We start from the raw sequence: 26,333 nt of genomic DNA, 5'->3' as shown, positions 1-26,333 counted from the left end.
CTGAGTGGAAGATTTACAGCTGAGAAGAGAAAGGAGCACAATCGCTGAAAAGCTGAGGTACGGAGGCACGCGAATCGGGCCGGCGGGCGGCTGGGTGCGCGGCTTTTCTTCAACCCGCAGGGAGACAAGCTCCCGATCACTCTGAAATCCAGTTTTTGGGGACACTCGGGGACCCAGACGCCTACGGGGAGAAGCTGGACTCTCGGCCATCGGGTCGGAAAGGGAGAGTGACTTTTTTGCAGTGGTGCGCCCAGCAATCATTGTTTACTGCGCTGGAGCGCAGGGCGCAGGGACTTGGAAACGTGGAAAGGCAGAGAGGGCTGACGGCAGCCATTGCCGTTGGCCACGCCCCAGCCTAGTGACGCCCTGAGACCCCGCCCCGCCCTGAGGCCCCGCCCCGCCCTGAGGCCCCGCCCCGCACATCCTACAAACCCGCCCAGGCTCCACACAGCGGCTTTTGCATATAAATGGCCTGTTCTGTGGCAGCTTAACCAACTACAGCTCCAGACTGCTCCAAAACCGCCCAAGCAAAGGAGGAGAAAACTAGCCCTTGGTGTAGCTCCTGCTGGGGAACACACAGTACACAAGGGTACACCAAGAGTGTCCACCTCAAGTAATTGGGAGGCGGACCCGTTGAACCAATAGGACACCTAGTACACAAAACTACCCTACCAACCCAGGGAAGCAGAGAATATCTTCCATAGAAATTTTACATTTTTTTTCCTTTCTTAGGACAAAGTTAAACTATAATCCTCCAAAAGATGATGGATCAACCTATAAGATTGAACTTGAAGGGATATCGGTAATGGTTATGAGAGAGATCCTGGATTACATCTTCAGTGGGCAGGTATGATGAGACACAAAGGAAGGAAGACTAAGTAGAGGCTTCTCAAGCTCAGGGTGAGGGTCTCCTTTCATCCATTCTGTGACCACGTAACCTTCATCTTCATCTTCTGTCGCCATGTGCTTGACTGGTCTCTGCTCCTGCTAATGGCGCCCACATGTGTTCTTCTAGGGCTCTGCCCTTTACAGAAAGGCAGACTGAGCAAGATCTTCCCCGGTCCCAGGTTTTTTATTTTACATCCTGAGCTCCACTTTCTAGTATGAGATGTGAAGAATGTGGGATGCTCCCTTCACTGCTGTCTTTTTGTTTTTAAATCTTAATTCCAATTTTGCTTTTTTCCCATTCTGTTGAGGAACTCATTCTGTCTCCATCGCATGGAAATGGGAACTTCCTTAGGCAGGGCGGATATTTAGAAATAAAGAGTTCTAGACTCACAAATGACAAGCACCTGCATTGTATTCATGATGCCTTGGTCCTGTTGCCTCAGCAGGACCAGTATCCCTGCACCACCCCTATTCTTTCTTTCTGGATTTCCCTTTATTCCTACTTTTGTTTCTGGGGGTTTAATGAAACCTGGGGAGGAAAGTGATAAGTGAGTAGACTTCTTTTCTTTGCCCTCTTCCAACCCCCTGCCTGCTATTATGTGATTGAAAGTATAGCATGAGGACTCGTAAGAAAAATCTTAGGTGTGAACTAGGGCTCATTTTTTTTTTTTTTTTAACAGGAAGAAGTTAGTGAGAATGCATTGTATCTTTACTCTTTTTGAACTTGTTTCTGACTGTCTTTATTCCTTCTTTATCTTACGTTACTTTTCCTTTTTGTAAAGGCTGTGTCTCCTACATGTTTCTAAATATTCTGAGTGTGCTGCTTACTTTCTCTAAATATATTCATTCCGTCTAGTCAAACTCGGTGATTGTCATCCTTTTTTGAAGTTTTTGGTTTAGTTTCATGATGTTATCTCCTTTTCTCTAAAACTAGATGGTGGGTGTGTGGATGTAAGGTTATGTGTTGTATGATTGTTAAAAATAAATGAATTTAAATTAATTTTAGGGCAGCCCTTAAAATTCTGGAGAAAACCAGGCTTAGGACCAATCTCTTATCTAACTTGTAAAACTGATTCAACAGCAGTTGTAGCAAGTTATGAGCCAGTAAGAGCTTACTCACGTTAAGGCTTAGGTTTGAAACCTGAAGCCTTATTTACAGATTTTGTTCCCAATTTAAATTAATTGTGGTTTTAAAATCATAGTTACAAGGTAAGTTATAGCAAACCTCTGATATGGCAGTTTAGTTTTACTGAGATGGAATTTAGTGGGTTGTTTTTTTACATGCCTACATTTGAATAGTCTACAGCTATCCACTGTCTTGTGGCTAAATTTAATGTTATGTAAATGGGAAATTTCTCCATACTTGTAGCTTACTCCATACACTTCTTTCTACTTTTGTTACTCATTTTCCAAGGTGGTTGGCAATTATACATTTTTCTAAATCTGTGGTACAAATGTGTAAAAAATAGTAAAGTGTTTCTTGCTGTTCTGTACTCTGAACCCTCTCCTCCCATTTCCGAATGGAGGATGAATACCATTCTTGGGACCACATGTGATCATGGTAATATCTTAGAGGCCTGTTTCTTTACGTCGCCTTACTGTTGAATAGAAAAACTGTCAAGTGGGTGGAGGAAGAAGCATCAGCCAGAAAACTAAGAAAATTAAGGATAAGTAAATGTTCAAAATTATTACTAAAGTCTTATAAAAGGGATTCTTTCCTGAAAGTAGCTTTGGGACCAAGTTGTATCTGTTGCACCAAGCCGAGTACAGTGTTTGGTGTTCAGACGAGGCTTCTAAGGCAGAATGGATCGCCTTTCTTCAAGGGGCTTACATTCAGTTTGCATACCATTTGGCAAAGGCATGAACTTAATATATTGGAGGCAAGATTTCCCATAGTCCTGGTGCTACTATTTAAAGAAATCACCTTCAGTTTACCATAGAATACAGAACTTTCAGTTTCCTAAGCATTTCAATCATTTAAGGTTTTTCTCTAAATTGAGTATAGAAGTAAGCCAACTGGACAGTTCACCTTGAAGAGTTACTGGTAGTTAACATTGGCAAAGCAAGGGACATGGTAGGAAAAGTTAACCAGCCACCCACTGCTTATGTTGTTCAAAGGTTCCTTGGAGCCCTCAAACTCTTCTTGGATAAAAGTACAGTGTTAAGCCATATGAAATTGCCAATATTTTATCATCTTTGACCTACAAAAATGGAGCTTTCATGTGGTTCAGCCTAATAGATTTGTGGTTTGGGTTTTAAATATATATATTCAAATGTAAAATATTTATGAAATTCTGACAGATCCGGCTAAATGAAGATACCATCCAAGATGTTGTACAGGCAGCGGACCTGCTCCTGCTGACGGACCTTAAAACGCTGTGCTGTGAGTTTTTAGAAGGCTGCATTGCTGCTGAGAACTGCATCGGGATCCGTGACTTTGCACTTCACTACTGCCTGCACCACGTGCATTACCTTGCCACGGAATACCTGGAGACTCACTTTCGAGATGTCAGCAGCACAGAAGAATTCCTAGAACTGAGTCCTCAGAAGCTTAAAGAAGTGATTTCTCTTGAGAAGTTAAACGTTGGCAATGAAAGATATGTATTTGAGGCAGTAATTCGATGGATAGCACATGATTCAGAAATGAGAAAGGTACTTGTAGTTTATAATGTTATCTAACTTTGCCTTTTTACTTATTTCATTGATTTAGTTATTTTTAATCCAAGTTATCGATGTCTTTCTCCTTCAGCTTGAAAGACTTGCAAAGTTACGTTCTAAAAGATATCTGTAAAACATCTTCCCATAGGATCATTAAAGCGGTTGATGTTTCAGAACATAATATCGTCTGTATGTTGTTCTTTATGGAAAAATGCATTTCCAGGTTAAGCTGGAGATTATAGAAATACAGTGTCCCCAGACTCACCTTCATCATCCTAAATCATTGGGCTAACTCTTCAGCAACTCTGATGCAGGCAGCGGGGCAAGGGGGGCACTTGGAGCTCTGGCACAGGGGTGAGGTCTGTGGGCTCTCCCTGGAGTGCTTGGCACCGCTGGGGAGAAAACAGGAGAGCACTCTGAAGTTTTCATGACAATGCAGGTCCAAATAGGAAGGTTCTGGGAGTGAGCCTGGGAAGGAAGGGTCTTCAAGAATATCAGGCTTTAGATCCAAATTGTTATACATTGGGGGAGGGAGCAAAATCACAGGGCTTTAAGTCCAGTACTTATAAATTAGATGCTAGCTTTAATTACTATACTTACAATGAAAACTACATTAGGTTTTAGAGTAGTTTTTGAAATGTACAATTGCATTATTAAGTTCTTGATAACCATTGACTTACGTTTTAATGATTATCGTATAGTTATGTAAATTCTATAGGCCTATGAGTATGTCCAGAAACTATGCTTTTAGTCTCAGCATAGTTACACAGTTGATGTTCTATTTTCCACATTAATTGGGTAAGTTAGGGAAGGAGATAGAACATTTTCCAGCTTGTGCTATTCGCTGAGACCACTATCAGTAGTTTCTCCCTTACCCTCTTCTTGCCTGAAAGTGATGAGGATGCTAAGGTCAATTGACTGCTTTGGAAACAAGAGGCAGTTCTTCATCCTTTGGTTAATCTGAACATGATGCTGTAAAAACTGTTGCCTTTTAATACTCAGGGTATAGAAGGTATACCTTAAAATGACTATTTCAAAACCAAGAAAGACTAGTCATTAAAGAGTTTCACCTTGTGTATATAGAATGCTATAATCATTTGGTTCAAATTTAATGATGGATCATGAAAAATATATAATTCATATTTACATGTTAGATATGTTTAACAATAATTACTTAAGAAATAATTATATAGTACTCAGGATTTTTTTAAACTTTGTCTTTTCTAATTTTTTCATTTAATATTAATGTTGAAACATTTTCATTAACTGGTTTACCATATTGTATCAAGCTATTACTGTATATAATTCTATAAACATGATTTGATTCACAGCACATTCAAGCAAATTATAGCAGAGTTCTTGCAAGTTTTCATATTGCTATGGGAACCCTATAGGGTGTAAAGAAAGCTGCTTGAAACTTTGCAATGATACATCAAATATAAATATGAATTGATGACTTTTTTCAAGTTAAACTTTTTTAAAAATCAAGGCTATGGGAAATAGAAAGGAAAGGGGCTAGTAAGCATATTCATGGAGTACTAGCACTTATAACTTGCCTCTTGATAGTCTGACTATCAACAATTTCAGTGTTCCATGAGTTGGGAAATCCATTTTCTAAAAGCTATGTATTACATTCTCCATTTTTCCTCCCCATCCTCTCTGCCCTATTCTGCAGGTCCACATGAAGGACGTTATGTCAGCACTGTGGGTTTCAGGATTAGACTCCAGCTACTTACGGGAACAGATGCTGAATGAACCATTAGTACGAGAAATTGTCAAAGAGTGCAGCAATATACCACTGAGCCAGCCACAGCAAGGAGAGGCAATGCTGGCCAATTTCAAACCCCGGGGCTACTCAGAGTGCATTGTGACTGTTGGTGGAGAAGAAAGAGTGTAAGTATGGGTGTGTGTTGTTTGAAAATGGTATAAGGGAAGAGAGATCTCTGTGGGAACAAGAATTCATAATATTTTTCAGTATCTAAAGCATGATAGCAGTAGATTTTTTAAATCGTTTAAACATTTTTTAGAGAGGTAAAAGTAGTCATAGTTATTGTAGCAGAACTACATAAAACATATTAACTGCTAATGTATTTCCCTTTTTAGTTCACGGAAACCAACAGCAGCAATGCGCTGTATGTGCCCTCTTTATGACCCTAATAGGCAGCTTTGGATTGAACTGGCCCCTTTAAGCATGCCAAGAATTAACCACGGAGTGCTCTCAGCAGGTACCGTTCTGTGGGAAATTTTACTTAAACACACAATCAAGTAATGTGTAATTTCTGGGTTGTACAGAACAACTCAGCCTTTTTTATTTATTTTTTTGGTTAATCTTCACCCGAGTATATTTTTCCCATTGATTTCTAGAGAGAGTAAAAGAGATGCTGAGGCGGGGGGTTGTAGGGGAGAGAAAGTGAAATATGAATGTAAGAGAGACACAGACACATCAATTGGTTGCCTCCTGCACACACCCCAACTGGGGCCAGGGATCGAACCTGCAACCGAGGTAGATGCCCTTGACCCAGATTTGAACTCTCAACCCTTTGATCCTTCACTTCACTGGCTGATGTTCTAACTGTTGAACCACACCAACCAGGGCTGACAGCCTTTTAAAGAGACAATTTTATTATCTCTCTGTGATGACATTTTCAACAAATTTCTAACTTTTAAGACTATGGTAAGAAGAGTGTCTTCTGTCAATCTTTGTTGTCCCCAAATAATAATATATAGCAAATTTTCAGACTTCATTATTTTACTTGATGACCTAACTGATAGAAAAGCAATGAGCTGTGTGACCATACTTGGAACACAGAATTTTTTGGAGCTGTGATAGTCCCATCATCTTTGAAATTCAATTTAGAATTACAACATATAACTGTGTCTAAAATAAGAGTGTATTGTAAAAGCAGGCATTTCATATGAGACTTTAGAAAACATTACTTAACAATGGCATAAAGTTATTTTACCATAGAAAGGATGATTTAGTTGACCTTTACAAGTTTGAAAATAGCTCCACAGTATTCAAAGCTCTTACTCAAGGAAATGATAGAAAAGGTTGTCTTTGCTGCCTTACTCCTGTTGGCCTCCTTTCTCTTAATCTTGGATCTGCCTTTTGGGTTCACCCCACAACTACCATTTCACTTCATTCTCATTTTTGTCAGCAGTCCTTCTGGGATCCTTACTTTATAGTCTCTGCTTGCCCACTAATGTTACCTTAAGTTTTTTTAAAGCTATATCACACCATACCATGTTCTAGAAGTGGCTAAATCTATACTATAGTGTAGAAATGGAATAATTTTCTGGGTGCCAGGTTAATTGAAACTATTGTCAATAATAAGCAGCTGGATGGAGCGGTATAGCCAGCAGGATGTAGGGCTGATTTCTCTGTTCTATCTTTTCAGAATTTGCTTCCTTAAATTTTCCTCCCATAATGTATATACATATTTAGAATTTTCTCACATGCACACTAAAGGTTCCTATATTACTAATTTTCAAAAATTTCCTAGAGAGTTTGCTATTTCAGAACTTTAAGCCATGAGGAGGGGAATTGTGTCCAGTTGTATGGACTGAGGTTGTGAAATGATTGAGTAGTTCCTATTTGCCCAGGCTCTTCTGCATTTCTTCTTTTCTTGCATTTTTTAATTGATTGACCTTCTTTTTTTGGTCATTTATTCTTTCCCTTTGTACTAGTTTAGAAGTTATATTCTTTGTGTATATTCCTTTGAAGGTTTCCTTAGAAACCAGAGCCTATTATCAAAGCCTAAAGTTAACCAGTACTATTTAAAAAAAAAAAAAAAAAGCCGAAACTGGTTTGGCTCAGTGGATAGAGCATCAGCCTGCGGACTGAAGGGTCCCAGGTTCGATTCCGGTCAAGGGCATGTACCTTGGTTGCTGCACATTCCCAGTAGGGGGCGTGCAGGAGGCAGCTGATCGATGTTTCTCTCTCATTGATGTTTCTAACTCTATCTCTCTCTCTTCCTCTCTGTAAAAAATCAATAAAATATATTTTAAAAAAAAAATAAAATAAAGTTAACCAGTACTTTTATACTCTATTTTTCATGTTTTCCAGTTTAGTAGTATTAAAATACATGATCATTTATAAATACAATATTTGCATATGTACATGTTGCATTAACCTATGTTTTATATATGTAACTATAGGTAGATTGTGTAAACTTACCCACATGTTTACCACTTTGATTTTCCTTCCTTGCTCCCCAGACCTTCCATCTAGGATCATTTTCCTTCTCTTTAAAGTTCATCCGTTTGATTTTCCTTCAGTGTGGTTCTGTTGGTAGCAAACTCTTCAGATTTATTTGTCTGAAAATATCATTACTTTGCCTTCATTTTTAAAGGGTATTTTTGTAAGGTATAGAATTTAAGGTTGGTATTTATTATTTTTCAGCACATTGAAGATATCTTCCTACTGACTTCTGGCTGTTATTGTTGTTAAGTTGTCAGCCTAAAAATCTTATCTTTTCTCAGGATTATATTTAAAATATTTTTTCCTTAGTTTTCTGCCATTTCATTACAGTGTGCTTACATGCACATTTTATTTGACATTTTACCATATTTGGGGATTGTTGGGCATCTTGACTCTGTGGCTCAGCCTTTTGAATCTGGATCTTATTCATTATGTCTTCAAAATACTGCCTCTGCTCTGTTCTCCTTTCTCCCTTTGATTTTGGAAGTCAGATTAAGCATGGCTAGACATTTTTACTCTATCTTCTGCCTCCTACCATTACTTTGTTTTTTATGTTTTTGCCACACTGTATTGCTTTCTTTATTATTTCTTTTCATTTATCTTCCATTTAATGAATTATCTCTTTAACTATGATGGATCTGCCATTAAAACCATCTATTGAACTTTTGATTTTATCTGTTCTTTATTTTTTATTTCTAGAAATTCTCTTTAACTCTTTTTCAAATCTGCTAGTCACTTCTATAGTCCCATTTCCAAAGAGTTATATTCAAATTTGTCATTATTTCTTAAACATAGTAAGCATTGATGTTTAAGTCTTTTGATTATTTCAGTATTTGAAATTTGAATTCTTTGCAAGACTACCTCCTATTGTCTGCTTCATAGAGTCTAGTTTCTTTGTATACCTGAGTACAGTATTAATTTGGAATTACTATTAATCAAATTCAAATCTTGAGATTTCCTGGATAGGCAAGGAGATTTAAATCTGGTTTCTAGTTCTGGTTGGACTTCATCCTGAGGGTTAGAACTTCGGAGAGGCACATTTGCTGTGGGCCTGGGGTTTAGATTTGTCTTTTTCATCCCCTCAAAGCCATTAAAAGAAAGATTGAATAGTTTCCTAGAATAGAAGACCTGAGATAACCCAGAGCTGCTTGGTGGCTTGAGTGGGTGGTGTCTTCCTTTTATGCTGTAGGGTAGAGGGAATCCATTCAAACATACTGAGTGAAGTAAAATGGTCAGTGACTCAGACTTCCTCTCCCACCAAGGAAGGAATGGAATCTGATAAAGATCTCAAATCTGTTGTTATTAGAGAAGGTTTCTCCACATTCTCTCTCTACAGCTATGGCATTTATATTCAACTGGAGGTGGGTATTGAGGATTTGTTTCAACTTTCTTGTGTGTCTCCTTTGATTTTTGCAGAAGGATTTTTGTTTGTATTTGGGGGCCAAGATGAAAATAAGCAGACCCTGAGCTCAGGAGAAAAGTATGACCCAGATGCAAATTCATGGACTGCATTGCCACCAATGAACGAGGTAAAACATTGCTTTTTCATTTGTTCGGTATGTTGTTGTTTTTCCGTTGGCACTTTTGTTTTGCATTTGAGTATAAGAAAAAATGTAGCAACCCTGCCAGGCCCCCTTGCCTAAGGCCAGTGCCTGCCCTCCCAGCTCTCCTCTCTGTGCCATCCCGTTGCTCAGTCTGATCTCCTCGCAGTCTCTCAGACCTAGAAATACTCCTGCTTCAGGATCTTTGCCAGATACCCATGTTCCTTGTTTCCTTCAATGTTTGCCCATATAGCACCTTGTCCCAGGGCAACCTTCCCTCCGGCTCCTCAGTTCTCCTGTCTTCCCTACCCTACCTTCTTTCTTTTTATACCATGTAACACCTTCTCACATACTGCAAAGTTCACGCAAAATATTTTTTTTTTGTTGTTGTTGTTAATCCTCACTTGAGGATATTTTTCCATTGATTTTTTTTTTTTTTTTTTTTTTAGAGAGAGAGTGAAATGGAGAGGGAGAGACAGAGAGAGAGAAACATTGATGTGAGAGAGACACATCGATTGGTTGCCTCCCGCACATGCCCCGACCAGGGCTGGCGATTGAGCCTGCAACTGAGATACATGCCCTTGCCCGGAATCAAACCCGGGACCCTTCAGTCTGCAGGCTGATGCTCTATCCACTGAGTCAAACCAACTAGAGCGTTCACACAAACTCTTGATGGCAGGGGATTTTGTCTGTGTTTGGCCGGCATTCTAACTTCAGTGCTAGAATATTTCTGGGTATATAGGGGACACTAAGAAAATACTGACAAATGAATGTGAAATGCCTCAAGCTTCTGTCATTGCCCATAGCCTTCGCACAGACCTGTTTCCCACACTGCTTCTCTGCTGCTGGCAGTCCTGTTACTGTGGTTCTTGTCTTTCAAACATCAACTTGGAAACACTTGCCCAGAGAATCTCACTGAACCAGAAGTTAATGTGTGTTTTTTTCTTTTTGTGAGCTCCTGTGAGTAAAAAGTACTGATTGTGAACGAGAATTTACCATGCAGGTAATTCCCTTGTTTTGAGAAATTCCTAGGCTTGGGTTCTCTGTCTATTGTGATAGACAGAGTGAGCTGCTAGGGAAAGCAGAAATATTTGAGAGAGAGGGTTTTGAGCATGGACTTCTTTGCTGGAACATATCTGTAATTTTTATTAAATCCATAATACTGGCTTTCAGTATGACAGCCTTTTGTATACAAAGATCTTTGATGTCTTTTCAGGCAAGACATAACTTTGGAATTGTGGAGATAGATGGAATGCTGTACATTTTAGGAGGAGAGGATGGTGAAAAAGAGCTAATTTCCATGGAGTGTTATGATATTTATTCTAAAACCTGGACAAAGCAACCTGATTTGACCATGGTTAGAAAGGTGAGACCATATCTTGTGATTACAAACTGGATTTTATTATTTCCTACATAAGCCTTTTAATACAATTGATAGTGTTACAGAATTCTGCCTCTGTTGGTAGCTTGCCTTTGTTATCATCAGCCATACACCAAGGTGGGAAACGGAGGGTGTGTGAGCATTTATTCTAACAGTGGCAGTGTGGCACTGCTGTGTCCAAGGGCTACACTTGAGAAATGCTTTGTTAGTGCACTAACCTAGGAAGCAATCACATCTTCTAAACCTATTTTCTTAATCATCAGGACTGGGGAGAAACATTAATTTTGAGGTAAAGAACTACCATTGCTCACTGGGTAGAATAAAAAACACTCAAATGGTCACATTGGCTCTAGAGAGCATCTGTCTTTATTTATACTCTCTGGGATAGCAGTGAGTTTGTCATCAAGCCAGAGTTTTGTTCAGTGCTGTAGGTATGTACACCTTTAAGTAATGACATATACTCATAATATGTTCTCTCACTGTCTGTGCCCTTTCAACTAAATGATTTGGGCAGGAATTGAGTGATATCTTGCTCATGGAATCTAAATCTTGGAATCTTCAATAGTGATGAAAAGATAGAGATACTGGAAAGTTCCCTGAATAAGAGGGTTATTATATTAGTGAAATAGTATTAGATGAAGTTAATTCTTTTCTGAGGATTAACAATATGTGTAGTACCTTGCTCTTCTTCTCATTTTTAAATCATTTGTAATATTGGAAAACACCAGAGTTTTACTATTAGAAGTCTTAGATAAGTGAATATTAATCTATCTATAAATTTCAATAATAAATGTTGCCTCCCCACTGTTGCTTTCTTATTTCAGATTGGCTGCTATGCAGCTATGAAAAAGAAAATCTATGCCATGGGTGGAGGGTCATATGGAAAACTTTTTGAATCTGTGGAATGTTATGACCCAAGGACCCAGCAATGGACTGCTATATGTCCGCTGAAAGAGAGAAGGTGAAAGAATGTGCTTATGGACTTTCCCCTGAACCTGGCTTTTGCTCTTCCTTTCGTTTAAATGAACCTTTTATTTGACTTGGCATTTAGTTTATATAAAATTAAATGAATAATCCATTTCCTGAAAAAGGAAGAACTGCATATTCACCAAACACTGAGTATTGCAGAGTTAAAACAAGCAGAAGAGGAATTAGGGAATTGAGTCAGGAGTTGTAAATCAAATACCTAATCAGCTCTGTGTGACCTTTCAGATTTGGAGCTGTAGCCTGTGGAGTTGCCATGGAACTGTATGTATTTGGGGGAGTCAGAAGTCGCGAGGACATCCAGGGTAGTGAGATGGTAACTTGCAAGTCTGAATTCTACCATGATGAGTTTAAAAGGTAATTATGAATTGTTTCACGTAGCTTCTGCAACTTTTTTTTTCCTTTCAAAGTGATGTTTTCGCTTTATTTAGTTTTGTTTTCAAGTTACTTCATTGAATTGTTATTAGTGGGGTGTCCTCTGTGTCTCCACCTGTTGCTGGTGGAAGTGGGCTTCTTGTGATGTCACGAGAAAAGGAATTTTCTGAGACTCGCATAGGAGAATGAGTGATACTTATTTGCATGGAATTAAACCCCCGAATTTCCAAGGTCCCATCTCCTTTTGTCCCACCAGGAAAAAAGTCCAGCTGTATCTTAGCAGAGGTAGGATTAAAGCCACAGCCCAGAGCCTTTGTTCCATATTTGCACAGTCCAGCATCAGGCTAGGTTAGCTTGTGTTTCCATTTGCAATCCATTGTGTGAGGGGTCTGCATGACCTGGCACTTCTAGGGTCACCTGGCTATGGAGAGAACATGGGCAAGGGCAAAGAAGCAGGAGCAAAGCCAGAGGAACAAGAGAGAGAGAATTCCTTTGTCTTGGGATTTTTATACTCCCAAATTTTCATGGGCTTGCTTTGGCTCTACCCAAAGCCAGTGATCTTTGTTCCCAGGTTAGAGTGACAGGCAAGTATTTTCCTTATGTCACCCGAACTTGACTCTGCATGCATCCACCTTCCCCTTTGTTGAACCCCTTCCCAGTGTAAAGTTGCAGCTTCCTGGTGAAGCTGCCAGATAGCCATGCTTATAATGTCTGGCCTTCCCTTTGCTCCTTTCCTATTAGTAAGTAGCTAATTACAAAGTTAACAGAATTATCTCCTCTATTTAGGAACTATGTCTAATGCATACTTGATGTTGAACTCCTTAACTTAGCATATTTGGCCTTTTGTGGTATGACCTTTGGCTACTTTTTCTGCTACTGTTCAATCCAGTACATTTCCCCCCAAACATGTCATGATTATCTCAGTTCTGAGCTTTTATACTATTCTTTTACTTAAAATTTCCCTTCCCACATTTATCCAGTTAATTTGGCCTGTTCCAAAACTCTGCTTATTTATCACTCTCTAGAGGTCTGATTGGGTTCCTCAGTCTGTAATTTCATAACACTCTGTACATGTCTTACTCTTGGATTGTAATTGTTCACCGTAAGCTCCATCAGGGCATGGTCCAACCATGCCAACTTTAAATCCTAGCTTCAGCTTTGCAACTGGCCTGTATTAGACACTCAGCAAAATGCTAATTAACTGAGTGAATTGTTGTGTCAGGCTGCATAAATGTCTTGTGGAGTAGGTAGCATTCTTCCCAACCTCCCCCCTCTTCCCTTCTCTCACAGGGTTTTTGTTTTTTGCGGTATTTGTTGTTGTTGTTGTTATAACCACTAAACAGTATTCTTATTGCAGTAATATGTTCAAATCCTGCAGGGAAGCTGCCATGCTAAAATTAATCTTGTGATAGTGTTTCAGTCATATTACCAGAAGAGGGTGCCATAATATAATGTTTAATTTCATATTTTTTAAAAAGAATTTTTATTGATTTCTAGAGAGAGAAGAAGGGAGAGAGAGAGAGAAACATCAATGTAATAATGAAACACTGATGGGCTGCCTCTTGCATGGCCCCTACCAGAAATCAAGCCTGCAACCCAGGCATGTGCCTTGACCGGGAATCAAACCGGCAAACTTTTGGTGCAGGGGATGATGCTCAACCAACTGAGCCACACCAGCCAGGGCTCTTAATTTTAGATTAGGGCAAGCAGTGAGCACTTACCAAGATTTTATTAAGATACTAGAGGCCCAGTGCACGAAATTCATGCACGGGGGGGGGGGGGGGGGTGTTCCTCAGCCCAGCCTGCACCCTTTCCAATCTGGGACCCCTCGAGGGATGTCTGACTGCCCATTTAGGCCTGATCCCGGTAGGAGTTGGACATCCCTCTCACAATCCAGGACTGCTGGCTCCCAACTGCTCGCCTGCCTGCTTTCCTGATTGCCCCTAACCGCTTCTGCCTGCCAGCCTGATCACCCCCTAACCACTCCCCTGCCAGCCTGTTTGCCCCTAACTGCCCTCCCCTGCAGGCCTAGTCCCCCCCAACTGCTCTCCCCTGCAGGCCCGGTCACCCACAACTTCCCTCCTCTGCCAGCCTGGTCACCCCTAACTGCCCTCCCCTGCAGGCTTGATCGCCCCCAACTGCCCTCCCTTGCAAACCTGGTCCCTTTCAACTGCCCTCCCCTGCTGGCCATCTTGTGGTGGCCATCTTGTGTCCACATGGGGGCAAGATCTTTGACCACATGGGGGCAGCTATCTTGTGTGTTGGAGTGATGGTCAATCTGCATATTACTCTTTTATTAGATAGGATAGAGGCCTGGTGCACAGGTGGGGGCCAGCTGGTTTGCCCTGAAGGGTGTCCCGGATCAGAGTGGGGGTTCCCTTGGGGCGTGGGGTGGCCTGGGCGAGGGGCCTGTGGTGGTTTGCAGGCCGGCCACGTCCCCCGGTGACCCAAGCGGACATCCTGGTATCTGGGATTTATTTATCTTCTACAATTGAAACTTTGTAGCCTGGAGTGGAGCCAAGCCTGGAGTGGAGGCCTGGGCCCGCCAGGGTGTGTAGAAAGCTTGGCTTCCTCCATTGCCGGGGACACCCAAGCCTCCCTCCTGCTCGCTCCGTGGCTGCAGCCATCTTGTTTGGGGTTAATTTGCATACTTGCTCCTGATTGGCTGGTGGGCGTGGCCTGTGGGTGTAGCAGCGTGGTGTTTAATTTTCGTATTACTCTTTTATTAGATAGGATAAAAATATTACCTAACTTAATGTATTTTAAATTTAGGGTATTTGCATAGCCTATTTTCCCCTTCAATTACAGGGGTAAACTATCTTAGGAGAATTTATTAGACAAAGTGTGAGAGCAATTTAGAGGATGTGTTGCTATGGTGGGGCTAGGGAGGCAAAATTTCAGACTTTTCTAGATTTCTCTTCCTTAACATACTATTACTATGAGGGTTGACTGTCCAAGGTATGAAGTAATATATTAATTTCCTGCCCAAATGAATCTCAAGGTGGTCTGCCCAATTTCATTAACAAGCAGTGGTCAGTGTGTTTGGTTTCTGATAAAGTATTGATACAAGCTTTTTTTTTTTTTTTATAATGGCTAAATTACTGTTTACATAGTATGAGTTAGAGAGCTATAATAATCAAGGTTGGAATAATCAAGGTTGTTTATGATTTTACCATTTTCTGTCCCTGTTTTGAGTATATAGGACTTAAATCAGGCTGCAAAGTTTCTCAGTCTTATATTTCTATCAGGTTTCATATTTATAGTTGATAAGCTTTAAATGTCAGTGTATTGCTTTCAGCTCATAATGGTTAAACATAAGAGAATTGCTCCTTTCTTGCTATTTAAAAGCACTTTTAAATAAAATGCATGTATCTTCAGTTTTCTTATTTCTAAGCTCTTCAATGTTAATTCATAAATTGAAGAAAGCTGAATTTCTCTTGTTAATATAGCATACAGTTCACCCTTGAACAACATAGGTTTGAACTGTGTGGGTCCATTTAAATGCAGATTTTTTTCCAATAAATACATACAGTACTATAAATGTATTTTCTCTTCCTTATGATTTTCTTAATATTTTTTCTCTAGTTTACTGTTAGAATACAGTTTATTGTTAGAATATGTGTCAATTGACGGTTTATGTTATCAGTAAGGCTTCCAGTCAACAGTAAGCTATTAGTAGTTAAGTTTTGCGGGAGTCAGAAGTCATACACAGATTTTCATCCGCAGGGGAGGATGTGGGGGTCAGTTATATAGAATTCTTGTTTAGATGACACTAAGCACATTTGTACCACTAAACACCATGTATTAACTCATTCAACTCATTTAATCTTTACAATAACCCTCTGCGATATAGGTACTCTTTTTACTCCTTTTATTATTTATGAAGAAACCAAAACACACAGAGGTTAGGTATGTGCCCAAAGACACACAGATCGCAAGTGGTAGAGCTTGCATTTGAACTCAGGCATTCTGGCCCCAGAGTCAACCTTCTCAGCTCCCATACTATCTTGCCTTGAAAACACAGGCTTTCCCATAAATATCTATAGAAATAAAATAACTTTTTTTTTATTCCTTAAAAGATCAGATGTTTCCAAGTATGTTATATTTGCATTCTCTGGAAACTGTTGCCAGATGAACAATCTGTATAAAATCGGAGACCATTTATTGTTTTTAGATAATCTCTTGTCTTTCCTGCCTTTGTTCCCTATTTTTAGGTTAAAACTTTCCTGGAAAAATGCCATATCTTATTACTTTCTGTGTTTCTGACTAAAAAACAAATTGAAAGAGAGCAAAGAAATTGCCATAAGTTAAACCCAGTCATAGGAACAACTTTGTCAGAATGACAGTGTCTCTACTCCTGTTCCTTATGCCCCCATTCTTTTACTAATGCTACCTCCTCCCCGTTGTCCATACTCAAAAAGGTCATCTTTGATTCTCTCCCATGCCTCACGTCTCATCAGTTGTCAAGTCTTATCTTCTTGTTTAAACTCTAATATGTTTTACATTCACCCCACCTTTATTGCTCTGCTCCTACTCCAAGGTATCCTCGTTCCTCCGTGCAGCGTCATTAGCCTTCTAACCCGTCTTCTCTAATGCATCTGACCCACTTGTGCTTCTGAAAGAGTAATGTCACTTTGATCTATCATCTCCTGCGGAAGATTCTTCCTATTTCCCCATTGCTTACCAAATCGAGCTAACCATGTTCAGCACCAGGACAGGCCTGCAGTCCCTCCAGCACCCTCTGTTGACAAAGCCTACCACTGTGTTTATCTTTCCAAGGAACAAGCTGTTGATGTTCATTTTCTCCATTGTGTGTTTTCCATTCCATTGGCTCCTGCTTCTGTCTATGTTGTTCCTTTCCTTTTACTTAGGGTTTATTGTGCTCCTCCTTTCCTAGCTTCTTCAGGTAGAGTTTTTAATTTTTTTTTTTTTCTGCTGAAACCTCCTGTGTTTCATCATAAGCACATTTTCCTCTCCCTTACTGAGCAGAGTCATGGTAGCTGCGTTCGAGTCCCTGCCTGATAGATAATCTCAACATCTGAGTCATCGCAGAGTTGGCGTCTGTTGATTATTTATTCCCTTGAGAATGAGTTATTTTTCTGGCTCTTCTTTTGTTGAGTAATTTTGGATTGCATCCTGAACGCTGTGAACTGAACGTTGTCAAGGCCCTGAGGACTCTTATATTGCTTTAGAGTGCTGCTCTGAGATCTTTAGCAGGCAGTGGACTTGGTTAGACTCAGACTGCAGGCTGTCACATCCACAGCGGGCGGCCGCTCGCAGTCTGTCCTTCAAGCCTTAGTTACAAGCATTCGTAGTTACGGGGTCAGTCAAAGACTTGAGATGTGAGTGCCCATAAATTTAGGGGTTCTTCTCTACCGCTCATCTTTCTGAGACCGCCCCCCCCCCCCCCACACCACACACACACACACACTTCAGTGATTCTGGTTGCTCTGTCTACCCTGATTCCAATGGCCAGAAAGATAGCAGGGTTTTCTCTCGGGATTTCAGCTGCCCCAAGCCACTCCCCTCCGGTAAAGCTACCAAAGAATGGAAATACTCCACGTGAGATGCTTGTTCAGTTTTTAGCGTTTCCCCCAAATCTGCCTGCTTTTGCTCACACTCCAGGCCCTCAGGCAGTTGTTTGTTGTATTTTGTCCAGAGCCTGTAGCTGTTCCTTGTAGGAGGATCAGCTTGTTAAGAGTTCCTTCCTGACCGGCCAGCATGGCTCAGTGGTTGAGCATCAACCTATGAACCAGGAGGTCACAGTTCGATTCCTGGTCAGGGCACATGCCTGGTTTGCAGTCTCAATCTCCAGTGTAGGGCATGCAGGAAGCAGCCAATCAATGATTCTCTCTCATTGATGTTTCTCTCTCTCTCTCTCTCCCTCTCCCTTTCTCTCTGAAATAAATAAAAATGTGTTGTTGTTTTTTTAAAAAAAGTTCCTTCCTCCCTAAAAGTAGAAATCTCACTCACTAAAGCTTCCTCTTTCCTTCTTTTTTTTGTTTTGTTAATCTTCACCTGAGGATATTTTTTCCTTTGATTTTTAGAGAGAGTGGGAGGGAAAGAGGGAGGAAGGGAGGGAAAGAAAGAGAGAGACAAAGAAAAACATCAATGTGAGAAAGACACATAAATTGGTTGCCTCCCACATGCACCCTGACTGGGGTGAGGATCAAACCTGCAACCCAGGCATGTGCCCTTGACTGGGAATCGAACCCGAGACACTTCCTTCGGTGCATGGGCTGACGCTCTAACCATGGAACCACACCAGCCAGGATTCCCTCTTTCCTTCTCTCTCCTGGGTTGATTTCCCCTTCTTCCCCTCTCAGCCCCCTCCTTCCTTCTCTCAGCTCCTTAACTATTTCCCCTCCTCTCTCTGAAGCTTGCTGCTATTGAGCCCTGCTATATTTTAAAGTGTTGTTCTCAGGGAGCATTCTTAATCCTGAGTTACCAGCAGACTCATCATTATAGCCTCCACGTCCTAATAAGCCTGTGTTTAAAAACCTTGTAACTAAAGGCATAACATTGCCTTGGCCATTATAAAAATCTACTACCACTTAATGATGCCTGCTATGCACTAGACACTATGCAAAGTGCTTTATGTTGGCAATTTCATTTCATCCTCACAACAGTCACTTGAGGTTGGTGATGGTGTCTGGTGTCCCTACTTTACAGATGACAGAACAAGACTGGGTTAGCTAAAGTGTCCCAGGTCAATGAGGTGATAGGTGGTAGAAAAAGAAATGGAAAACCATATGTCTTTCATATCTGTTTTATAAGCAACAGCAAGTACGTGCTCCAATTAAGTTTTCATGTTAGTTTTAGTTAATTTGAAGCCTCAGCACTATGTAAAATAGATCAGGGTGACTTTTCTGAAACCCAGGAAGTCTGAATTATTGATCTGCTTTTGGTACATCATCCACATAGACCAGTTTTTTCAGCATTACTTATTCCAGAGAAGGGTTATGTTCTCAACTCTGTAAAATTATTCCAAAACATTGTATCCTGATGTGCTTTTTCTGCAGATAATGTACTCATAATGTCTTAATTTAGAGTGACCATTGACCTGCTAAGCACACATGGTCTTTTAATGGGTTTGTTCAGAAAAGTGCGTGTGTCTCCACTGGGATTGGCCCTGCGGTGCATTTCAGCTGCTGACAAGGCATAGGGATTTTCTTCAGTTTGCTTGATTCAGAGCCTGGTGAAAAATTAAATATCCGGGTTTAGATATTTATGTTTAGCCCTGAAGACACAAAATGTGAATAAGCCAGTTAGTTATTGTAGTTTGACATTTCCAAACTTTTTCTCTCAAAGGCCTATTCAAGTCCCTGTTTTCACTTTTCAGTGAAAGCTCTTAGATTTTTCACTTTTCCTATTAATTAGAGGCATTTTAGAGTTGGGCCAAACTGTGTTCCCAGTCCCAGCCAACTATTGGATACTAATCAGCATTCAGGTGTTAGATGATTCAATGGTAGATGAAGTATTTAAAAATATGGCAGCTCTTATTAGTTTTGCTTCTGACTTGTATAGGATCTTGGACAAATCATTTTGCTTTCATGTTTCTTGAAATTCAAAATTATGGAAGTTACTCTTTTATAACAATATGGGAATACTAGCAGTATTCATTGAAATAAAGGTGCTGTTCTCAGTGAGATAGTTTTGCATTTTTATTTAGCATCGAGATGCTCTCAACTACACCTCTGGCTTATTAGACACTTCATAGAGAGTTAAAGATACCAGGAGCAATGCCCGTGCATCTGTATGCTCCAGCAATGGGTGTTGGCCTGGACTTTGGTGGTTCTCAATGGTTTAGATACATTCCCAAGGTCTGACAAATGTCTACTATGACCAGGTTGTGCCTTTAGCTATAAAAGGGAAATTGGTTAGATTACCTTGAGTGAACATCATTATTCAGCAGTCTAGTTGTGTGTGTGTGTGTGTGTGTGTGTGTGTGTGTGTGTTTAAGCAAAAAAAACACACACACACACACACAAAAAAAAAAAAAACAACACCCAAACTTTTATTTTTTATTTTGGAATAATTTTAGACTTGTAGAAAAATTGCAAAAATAGAGTTCCCATAAGCTACTCACCCATCTTTTTCTTATGTTAACATCTTCCATAACTACAGTTCAGATATAAAAATCAGGGTATTAACATTGGTATAATATTATTAAGTAAACTACAGACTTTATTTGAATTTGACTAGCTTGTCTACTGCTGTCTTTTTCCCTCTGCTTCAGAATCCAGCTCAGGGTCTGACAGTACAGTTGGTTGTTGCATTTCTTTAGTCTCCTTTCATGTGTGACGGTTCCCCAGTTTTCCTGGTCTTTCAGTCCTCTGGCCATTGGGAATCGGCCCCTGTGTCCCTCTGATACTCTTAAAGATTATTGGTCAGATTTTTAAAGGATGTCTCTTAATTTGGGTTTGTGTAATGATATCTTGTGATTTGGCTGTGTTAGGCATTTTGGGGCAGGAATACCACAGCAGTGATGCCATGTTCTTCTCTGCACCATGCCAGGTAGAACATGATGTCAATACCAGTATGTAGTGTTACTGCATCAATACCAGTATGTAGTGTTACTGCATGGCTGGTGTGGCTCACGGCTCAGCATCGACCAAGAACCAGGAGGTCACAGTTCGATTCCTAGTCAAGGCACATGTCCAGGATGTGGACTTGATCCCCAGTAAAGGGCATGCAGGAGGCAGCCTTATAAGTGATTCTCTCTCATCATTAATGTTTCTATCTCTCCCTATCCCTGCCTCTCTGAAATCAATTTAAAAATTTTTTTTAAATATGTTTTATTACTGTGATGCTAATCTTGATTACCTGGTTAAAATGGTGTCTGTTGGGTTTCTCCACTATGAAGTTGCTATTTTTCCCTTTATAATTAATATCTTAGAAGAAAGAATTTATCAGTATGCATGCATTGTTTTTCCTTAAACTCTCACCACTAATTTAGCACCCATCAATGAACAAGCCTGCAGTAGTTATTCCTGTGGTGTTTGCCTATGATGATTTTTCTATTACTCTCATTTTTTCTACATTTATTAACTGGAATTCCCTAAAGAAGACCTGTCCCTTCTTTCTATTTTTTAATGTAGTCAATTATTTGTATCAGTGTGGACGCATTGGTGTTTATTTTATTCTGAGTTATAAATCTGATACGAGCCTTATTTGGTTGCTCAGTTTGTTCCAGCTCTGGCCATTTGGAATTGGCCCCTGGGTCCCTCTGACACACCCCATCCTTACTTAAGCACTTCCTCTCTGCCAGCACAGGATGCTCCAGGCTCATCTTGTATTTTCTGTCTCAGCTGTGGAACCAACCACTTCTTCAGGGAGCTCCAGATCCTTTTAGTGGTTATTAAATTGATTTTCAACAGAAGTGCCAAGGCCATTTAGAGAGGAAAGAAACATCTTTTCAGCAAATGATGCTGGAACAACTAGATACATATACAAAAAAGAAAAAGAACCATGACTCTTTCTTACCTCATACCATACACAAAAATGGACTTGAAATGTATCCTAAGACCTAAATGTAAAAGTTGGCACCATGAAATTTCCAGAAAAGAGCACAGGAGGAAAATATTTGCAGCCTTGGAGTAGGCAGAGATTTCCTAGAAGGACACAGAAAGCATGAACTATAACAGAAAAAAAGGATGAACTGGAATGCATCAAAATGGAAACTTCTGTTCTTCAAAAGGCTCCATTAAGAAAATGAAGATAGTCTACATGCTGAGAAAAATTTTCGTGATATATGTATCTAATAAAGGACTTGTGTCCACTAACATAAAGAATATTGAAGTCAATAGGAGACAGAAAACCCAATTTTAGCATATCTTTGAACAGACATTTCACAAAAGAAGATATAAAATGGCCATTAAGCACATGCAGAGACGTCATTAGTCTGCAGAGCAGTGCATACCACTAATACAGATATAATGACAAAGACTGGTGGTAATGCCAAGCAGGCGGACTTCTTACACATTGCTAACCAGAATGCAAAGTGGCACAACATGCTGGAAAATCGTGAGGCATTTTTTTATCAAGTGAAATATACCTTTAACCATATAACCAATCAAGTCCTTAACATAGGCTCACAAAGAAGATTTGCACTCTTAATGTCCAAAATGGCGTCATTGCAATAACCAAAATTATACACTACCCAAATGAGCATTAGCAGGTGAATGTGTAAACACATGCTGGCATGTCCATATAATGGAATACTACTTGGAAATGAAAATAAATTATTAATGCAGGCGGCACATGGATGAATCTCAGAAACATTGTGCCGAGCAAAAGGAGCAGATTGAAAAGTGCATATTCTTTATGATTCACTATATATGACATTCTAGGACAGGCAAAACTAATAACTAGAGTGACAAAGCAAATCACTGGTGTCCTGGCCAGGTGGCTCAGTTGGTGGAGTGTTGTCCCACACACCAAAAAATTGCAGGTTTGATTCCCAGGTTGGAGATTCATTCGCTGGTCAGGTGCGTACGGGAGGCACCTGATCGATGTTTCTCTCTCACATCAATGTTTCTCTTTCTCTCCCTCTCCCTTCCTCTCTTTCTAAGATCAATAAAAGCATATCCTCAGGTGAGGATTAAAAATAAAGAAGTAAAATAAAATAGAAAGAAAGAAAATCAGTGGTTACCTAGAAGTGGAGTGTAGGGTTGAGATTTACTGGTGTGATGCCTAGTACTGTTGTTGAGGCTCAACAAGTTTTATTGTCGCTGGAGTCTTCCTAGATGTGTGGTCATCTTTTGATTTCCTTAATTTTGTCCTTCTGTTTGTCTTCAGGTGGATCTATCTTAATGACCAGAATTTATGCATCCCTGCCAGTTCCTCTTTTGTTTATGGAGCTGTACCCATAGGAGCCAGTATTTATGTTATCGGAGATCTTGACACAGGTAAAGAATGTTATGGTGATTTTTGTCAGGACTGTTTCCTAGTGATTCTGAGGCATGTTCTTTCATCGCCGCTTATTCTGTGGTTTAGGTACCAATTACGACTACGTGCGTGAGTTTAAAAGGAGCACAGGAACCTGGCACCACACTAAACCACTCCTTCCATCTGACCTCCGCCGCACTGGGTGTGCAGCCTTACGTATTGCAAATTGCAAGCTTTTCCGCCTGCAGCTTCAACAAGGCTTATTCCGTATCCGTGTTCATTCACCTTGAAGAGGAAGCAGAGCTGAAGCAGAGCTCCTGACCAAGCACCGTAAGGTGGCTTTATGCGAGGGGGACAGAGATGACAGCCAAACCTTGCTCTGCGTGCCGGGCTTTGTGTGGTAACTCTGGTGGTTTTATAATGCTTAGACGCTTGAGCTTCAGCTCTTGTTTGGGAGAACATGTAACTGTTGAAAAACTGCCTGGGAGTAATTACTTCCTCCAGTTAGATGTGTCTATAGACAAATGGAGGCTAGTCAGTGTCAAAAGGAAGAGGGAAGTGAGAATTGGCATAATGGAAAATACTCAAGTTAAAATAAGGTGCATTTTCCCTGAAGGGAACTCGTATCTGACTACTGTGTACCTGGCTTTGGTAAACAAACAAACAAAAATCCATATATGCAAATCAACATACCCAAATATACCAAGACTGCTTTCTTCTGCACTTGGAAGGAAATATTATGCCTAACCCTGCCCAACAAATTAAGGATTGTGCCTAAAATGTAAGATTGGACTGTATGCCAGCTAGTCTCCATTTACTATTAGTATTCTGTGCTAAGAATATTTTTTAAACTATATTATGATGAATGGAAACTAAGATAAAATTTCTGTTTGGTGACATTCTATCTTAGTGATGTAGACTCAGTAAATGAATGAGTCACGTTGCAGCCCTCCTGTGACTTTAAAGGAAGTTGCTAACTTCTGTGTTAATTTAGATTAAGGTACGTCAGGCCATACTTTCTGGGGTAGTGCTGGTGGGGTTGGGAAGGGTCTCAGCAGTGCCACTCGTCCTTCAGCTCATCAGAACCGTTTTATAAATCAGAAGCCATTAGAGAGTAGGAGATTTTATCAAAGAAAGGCCTGAGTCAGACAAATAATAAAGGTCTGCTGTGACTACAAAAACATACAAAAAAACTGTCCAGGCAAAATATAAAGGGATCAAAACTTTTTAAAAATCTGCCTGAAAGCACACACAGTCTTGTTTACTGCTGTTTAGGATTTGAAAACTTGTCTTAGAATGCGAACATGTGTTCAGAATCTAGTCTTTGTAGTAGGATTTTCTCAATGCCGTTCACTAGTAAGAGTTTTAGACAAATTACGATAAAGTTTGGCTGGTAGAATACACTACCTCAACCTAACTTCATTCTGTTCATAGTAGAGCAAATTCATCTTTTCCTTCTTTCCTATCTCTCACTCCCATGCCACTCTACCCGTTCCTATGGGGGGAAAGTCTGTCATTAGTAGCATATATCTTTAAAGATATTTTGTTTCCCATTCAAATTATACCACCTTAGTGTGAAATCAGGGACTTCAAAGTGCTTGATTGCTTCATCATTTGAATTTTATGCAATATCAGGTTTCTAGTCAATTGAATATAGAATTCTTCATTTTTAATTGTTTTCTACAGCTTTTTTTCTCTCCTAGAATATGGCTCTATGCACAGCATTTTGTCATAAAGATTAATGTATAAATGTATCTATCCTCTGGTTGTAAATTTGAGACCAGGAATTTTTTTAGGAAACTGCTATATGGAATGTTTGTATGTTGTTAACATGCATATGAAATGTCGCTTGTGTTTTCCCACCATGCTCAGAAAAAAGAGTGAGAGTTTTTGTTATGTTTTTAACACCCATTAGAAGTCAACACCATGCTATAAAAGTTGCTGAAAGGAGCCTTGCCCATGGGGGTTCTAAAGAACATTGTCTGTGGCCCATTTACTCTCCATTCTGGCAGGAGAGTTGGTAAAAGAAGGTATGAGGTTTTTATATTCTGTGTCAGGGCACGAGGCCAGGTTTGCCACACATTAATGTAACAGTCAAATTCAGTCTGTAAATCAAAGCCGGTCTTTTTTCTTTGTGTTGTGTACCAGTCAGCTGTTGTCCGCACACTTTTCCAATGATACTTTGGATATTTATTAATCAAAGCAAGCTCCATGGCCACTGCAAAGAAAGAAAACTTGCTTTTTACAATTAGATATCAGTTTTAGAGAAGATAAATTGCTAAAAAAATGAATTTTCTTTGGTAAAATATCTTGTACAGAACACAACTTTGACATTTGGAAGCTGCAGTTGAGGTACATTAAAGTGGTAATTGATATCTTATTAAAGCCATGACAATCAGCAGTTCTCTCTTTTCTTTAAATTTCTGAAGTTTAAAATTCTTCCCAGTCTATGCCAGGCCTTTCCAAGGAGACAGTTCATTGTCCAGGTGTGAATGGGTCCCGGATGCAATATTGTCAGTGCCTGCATGACTTGATCAGTTCATTTTATAAAGTTTTTTTTTTAATTCAGTTTGATGACACTATTGCTGCAGAAATTAGGGAATGTTTTATAAAATAAACTTGCCACATAATATGGGATGCAACAACTAACAAAAGCTGTTAAGTGCCAAACTGTTTTTTACTATATAAATATAAAAATATTATGTTGGAGTGTAGGGATCTATTTAACTTTATTATGTTCCAAAATTAACCATGACTTTTTTTGTAAATTACAGTTATTTCAGTATTGTGAAATAAATTTTAACTTATTTCATGCAGGTTTGTGTTTTAACATTCCACTTATGACTTGAAACATCTTTTCTTGATAAATTTTTGATACTTCTTTTTCCTTAAGGCACTTTTACCAGGCGTATGTTGGAATTGGCGGCTAAGGATAGATCTTAAAATTTTAAATATAATATCTTTGGGGGAAGTGCAATTTATTTTCATTATCCCACCAACAGAAGGAAAGTTGTCTCAGGTTAGAATAAGTGAATATTTAAAGGATCTCTCCTACGCTACAGTCTAAAGTAGATTTGTTTCTTTGTTTAACACATCCAAATGCAGATTTTTTCAAAGATTTTTAAGTGTTTAATTTACAGTGAAGTTTTGTGTGATTTTTTTTTGTGATAGTACTTATATCCTGTGAGAGGAAAAGTGTGAGAAGAGGGATGAGAGAGCGAGAGCGAGAGAGAGAGAATGTGTGTGTGTGTGTTACGTGACTTGGTAAGTCTGTTTGTGTATGTTTCCTTTGAATTGTAGTCCAGACTACGTATATTACTGTCTCCTGGTGCTTCAGATAAATTCTGAGCCTGTGGCCCTTCAGTTTATACTACTGTGTTAAACTCATGTTGAGTGTAAATATTGATATATTTGT

At 39.7% G+C, this 26,333-nt stretch overlaps 1 protein-coding gene across 1 annotated transcript in view; it reads left to right on the top strand.

The window, feature by feature from the left end:
* GAN (gigaxonin) overlaps positions 1-25,709 on the top strand; it is a 50,034-nt gene extending 24,325 nt beyond the window's left edge. Inside the window, exons 2-11 of the mRNA XM_008139701.3 lie at positions 733-847; positions 3,190-3,540; positions 5,222-5,439; positions 5,650-5,771; positions 9,164-9,276; positions 10,505-10,654; positions 11,494-11,630; positions 11,882-12,010; positions 22,829-22,938; positions 23,027-25,709. Coding sequence (XP_008137923.1) covers positions 733-847; positions 3,190-3,540; positions 5,222-5,439; positions 5,650-5,771; positions 9,164-9,276; positions 10,505-10,654; positions 11,494-11,630; positions 11,882-12,010; positions 22,829-22,938; positions 23,027-23,208 — 1,627 coding nt within the window. The 3' untranslated portion in view covers positions 23,209-25,709. The remainder of the gene's footprint in view (positions 1-732; positions 848-3,189; positions 3,541-5,221; positions 5,440-5,649; positions 5,772-9,163; positions 9,277-10,504; positions 10,655-11,493; positions 11,631-11,881; positions 12,011-22,828; positions 22,939-23,026) is intronic.
* Positions 25,710-26,333: the final 624 nt, after the last annotated feature.

This window comes from Eptesicus fuscus, chromosome 21 (genome assembly GCF_027574615.1).
Source record: "Eptesicus fuscus isolate TK198812 chromosome 21, DD_ASM_mEF_20220401, whole genome shotgun sequence".
NCBI classification, from domain to species: Eukaryota; Metazoa; Chordata; class Mammalia; order Chiroptera; family Vespertilionidae; genus Eptesicus; species Eptesicus fuscus.
This window is presented reverse-complemented; position numbering and strand designations above follow the sequence as displayed.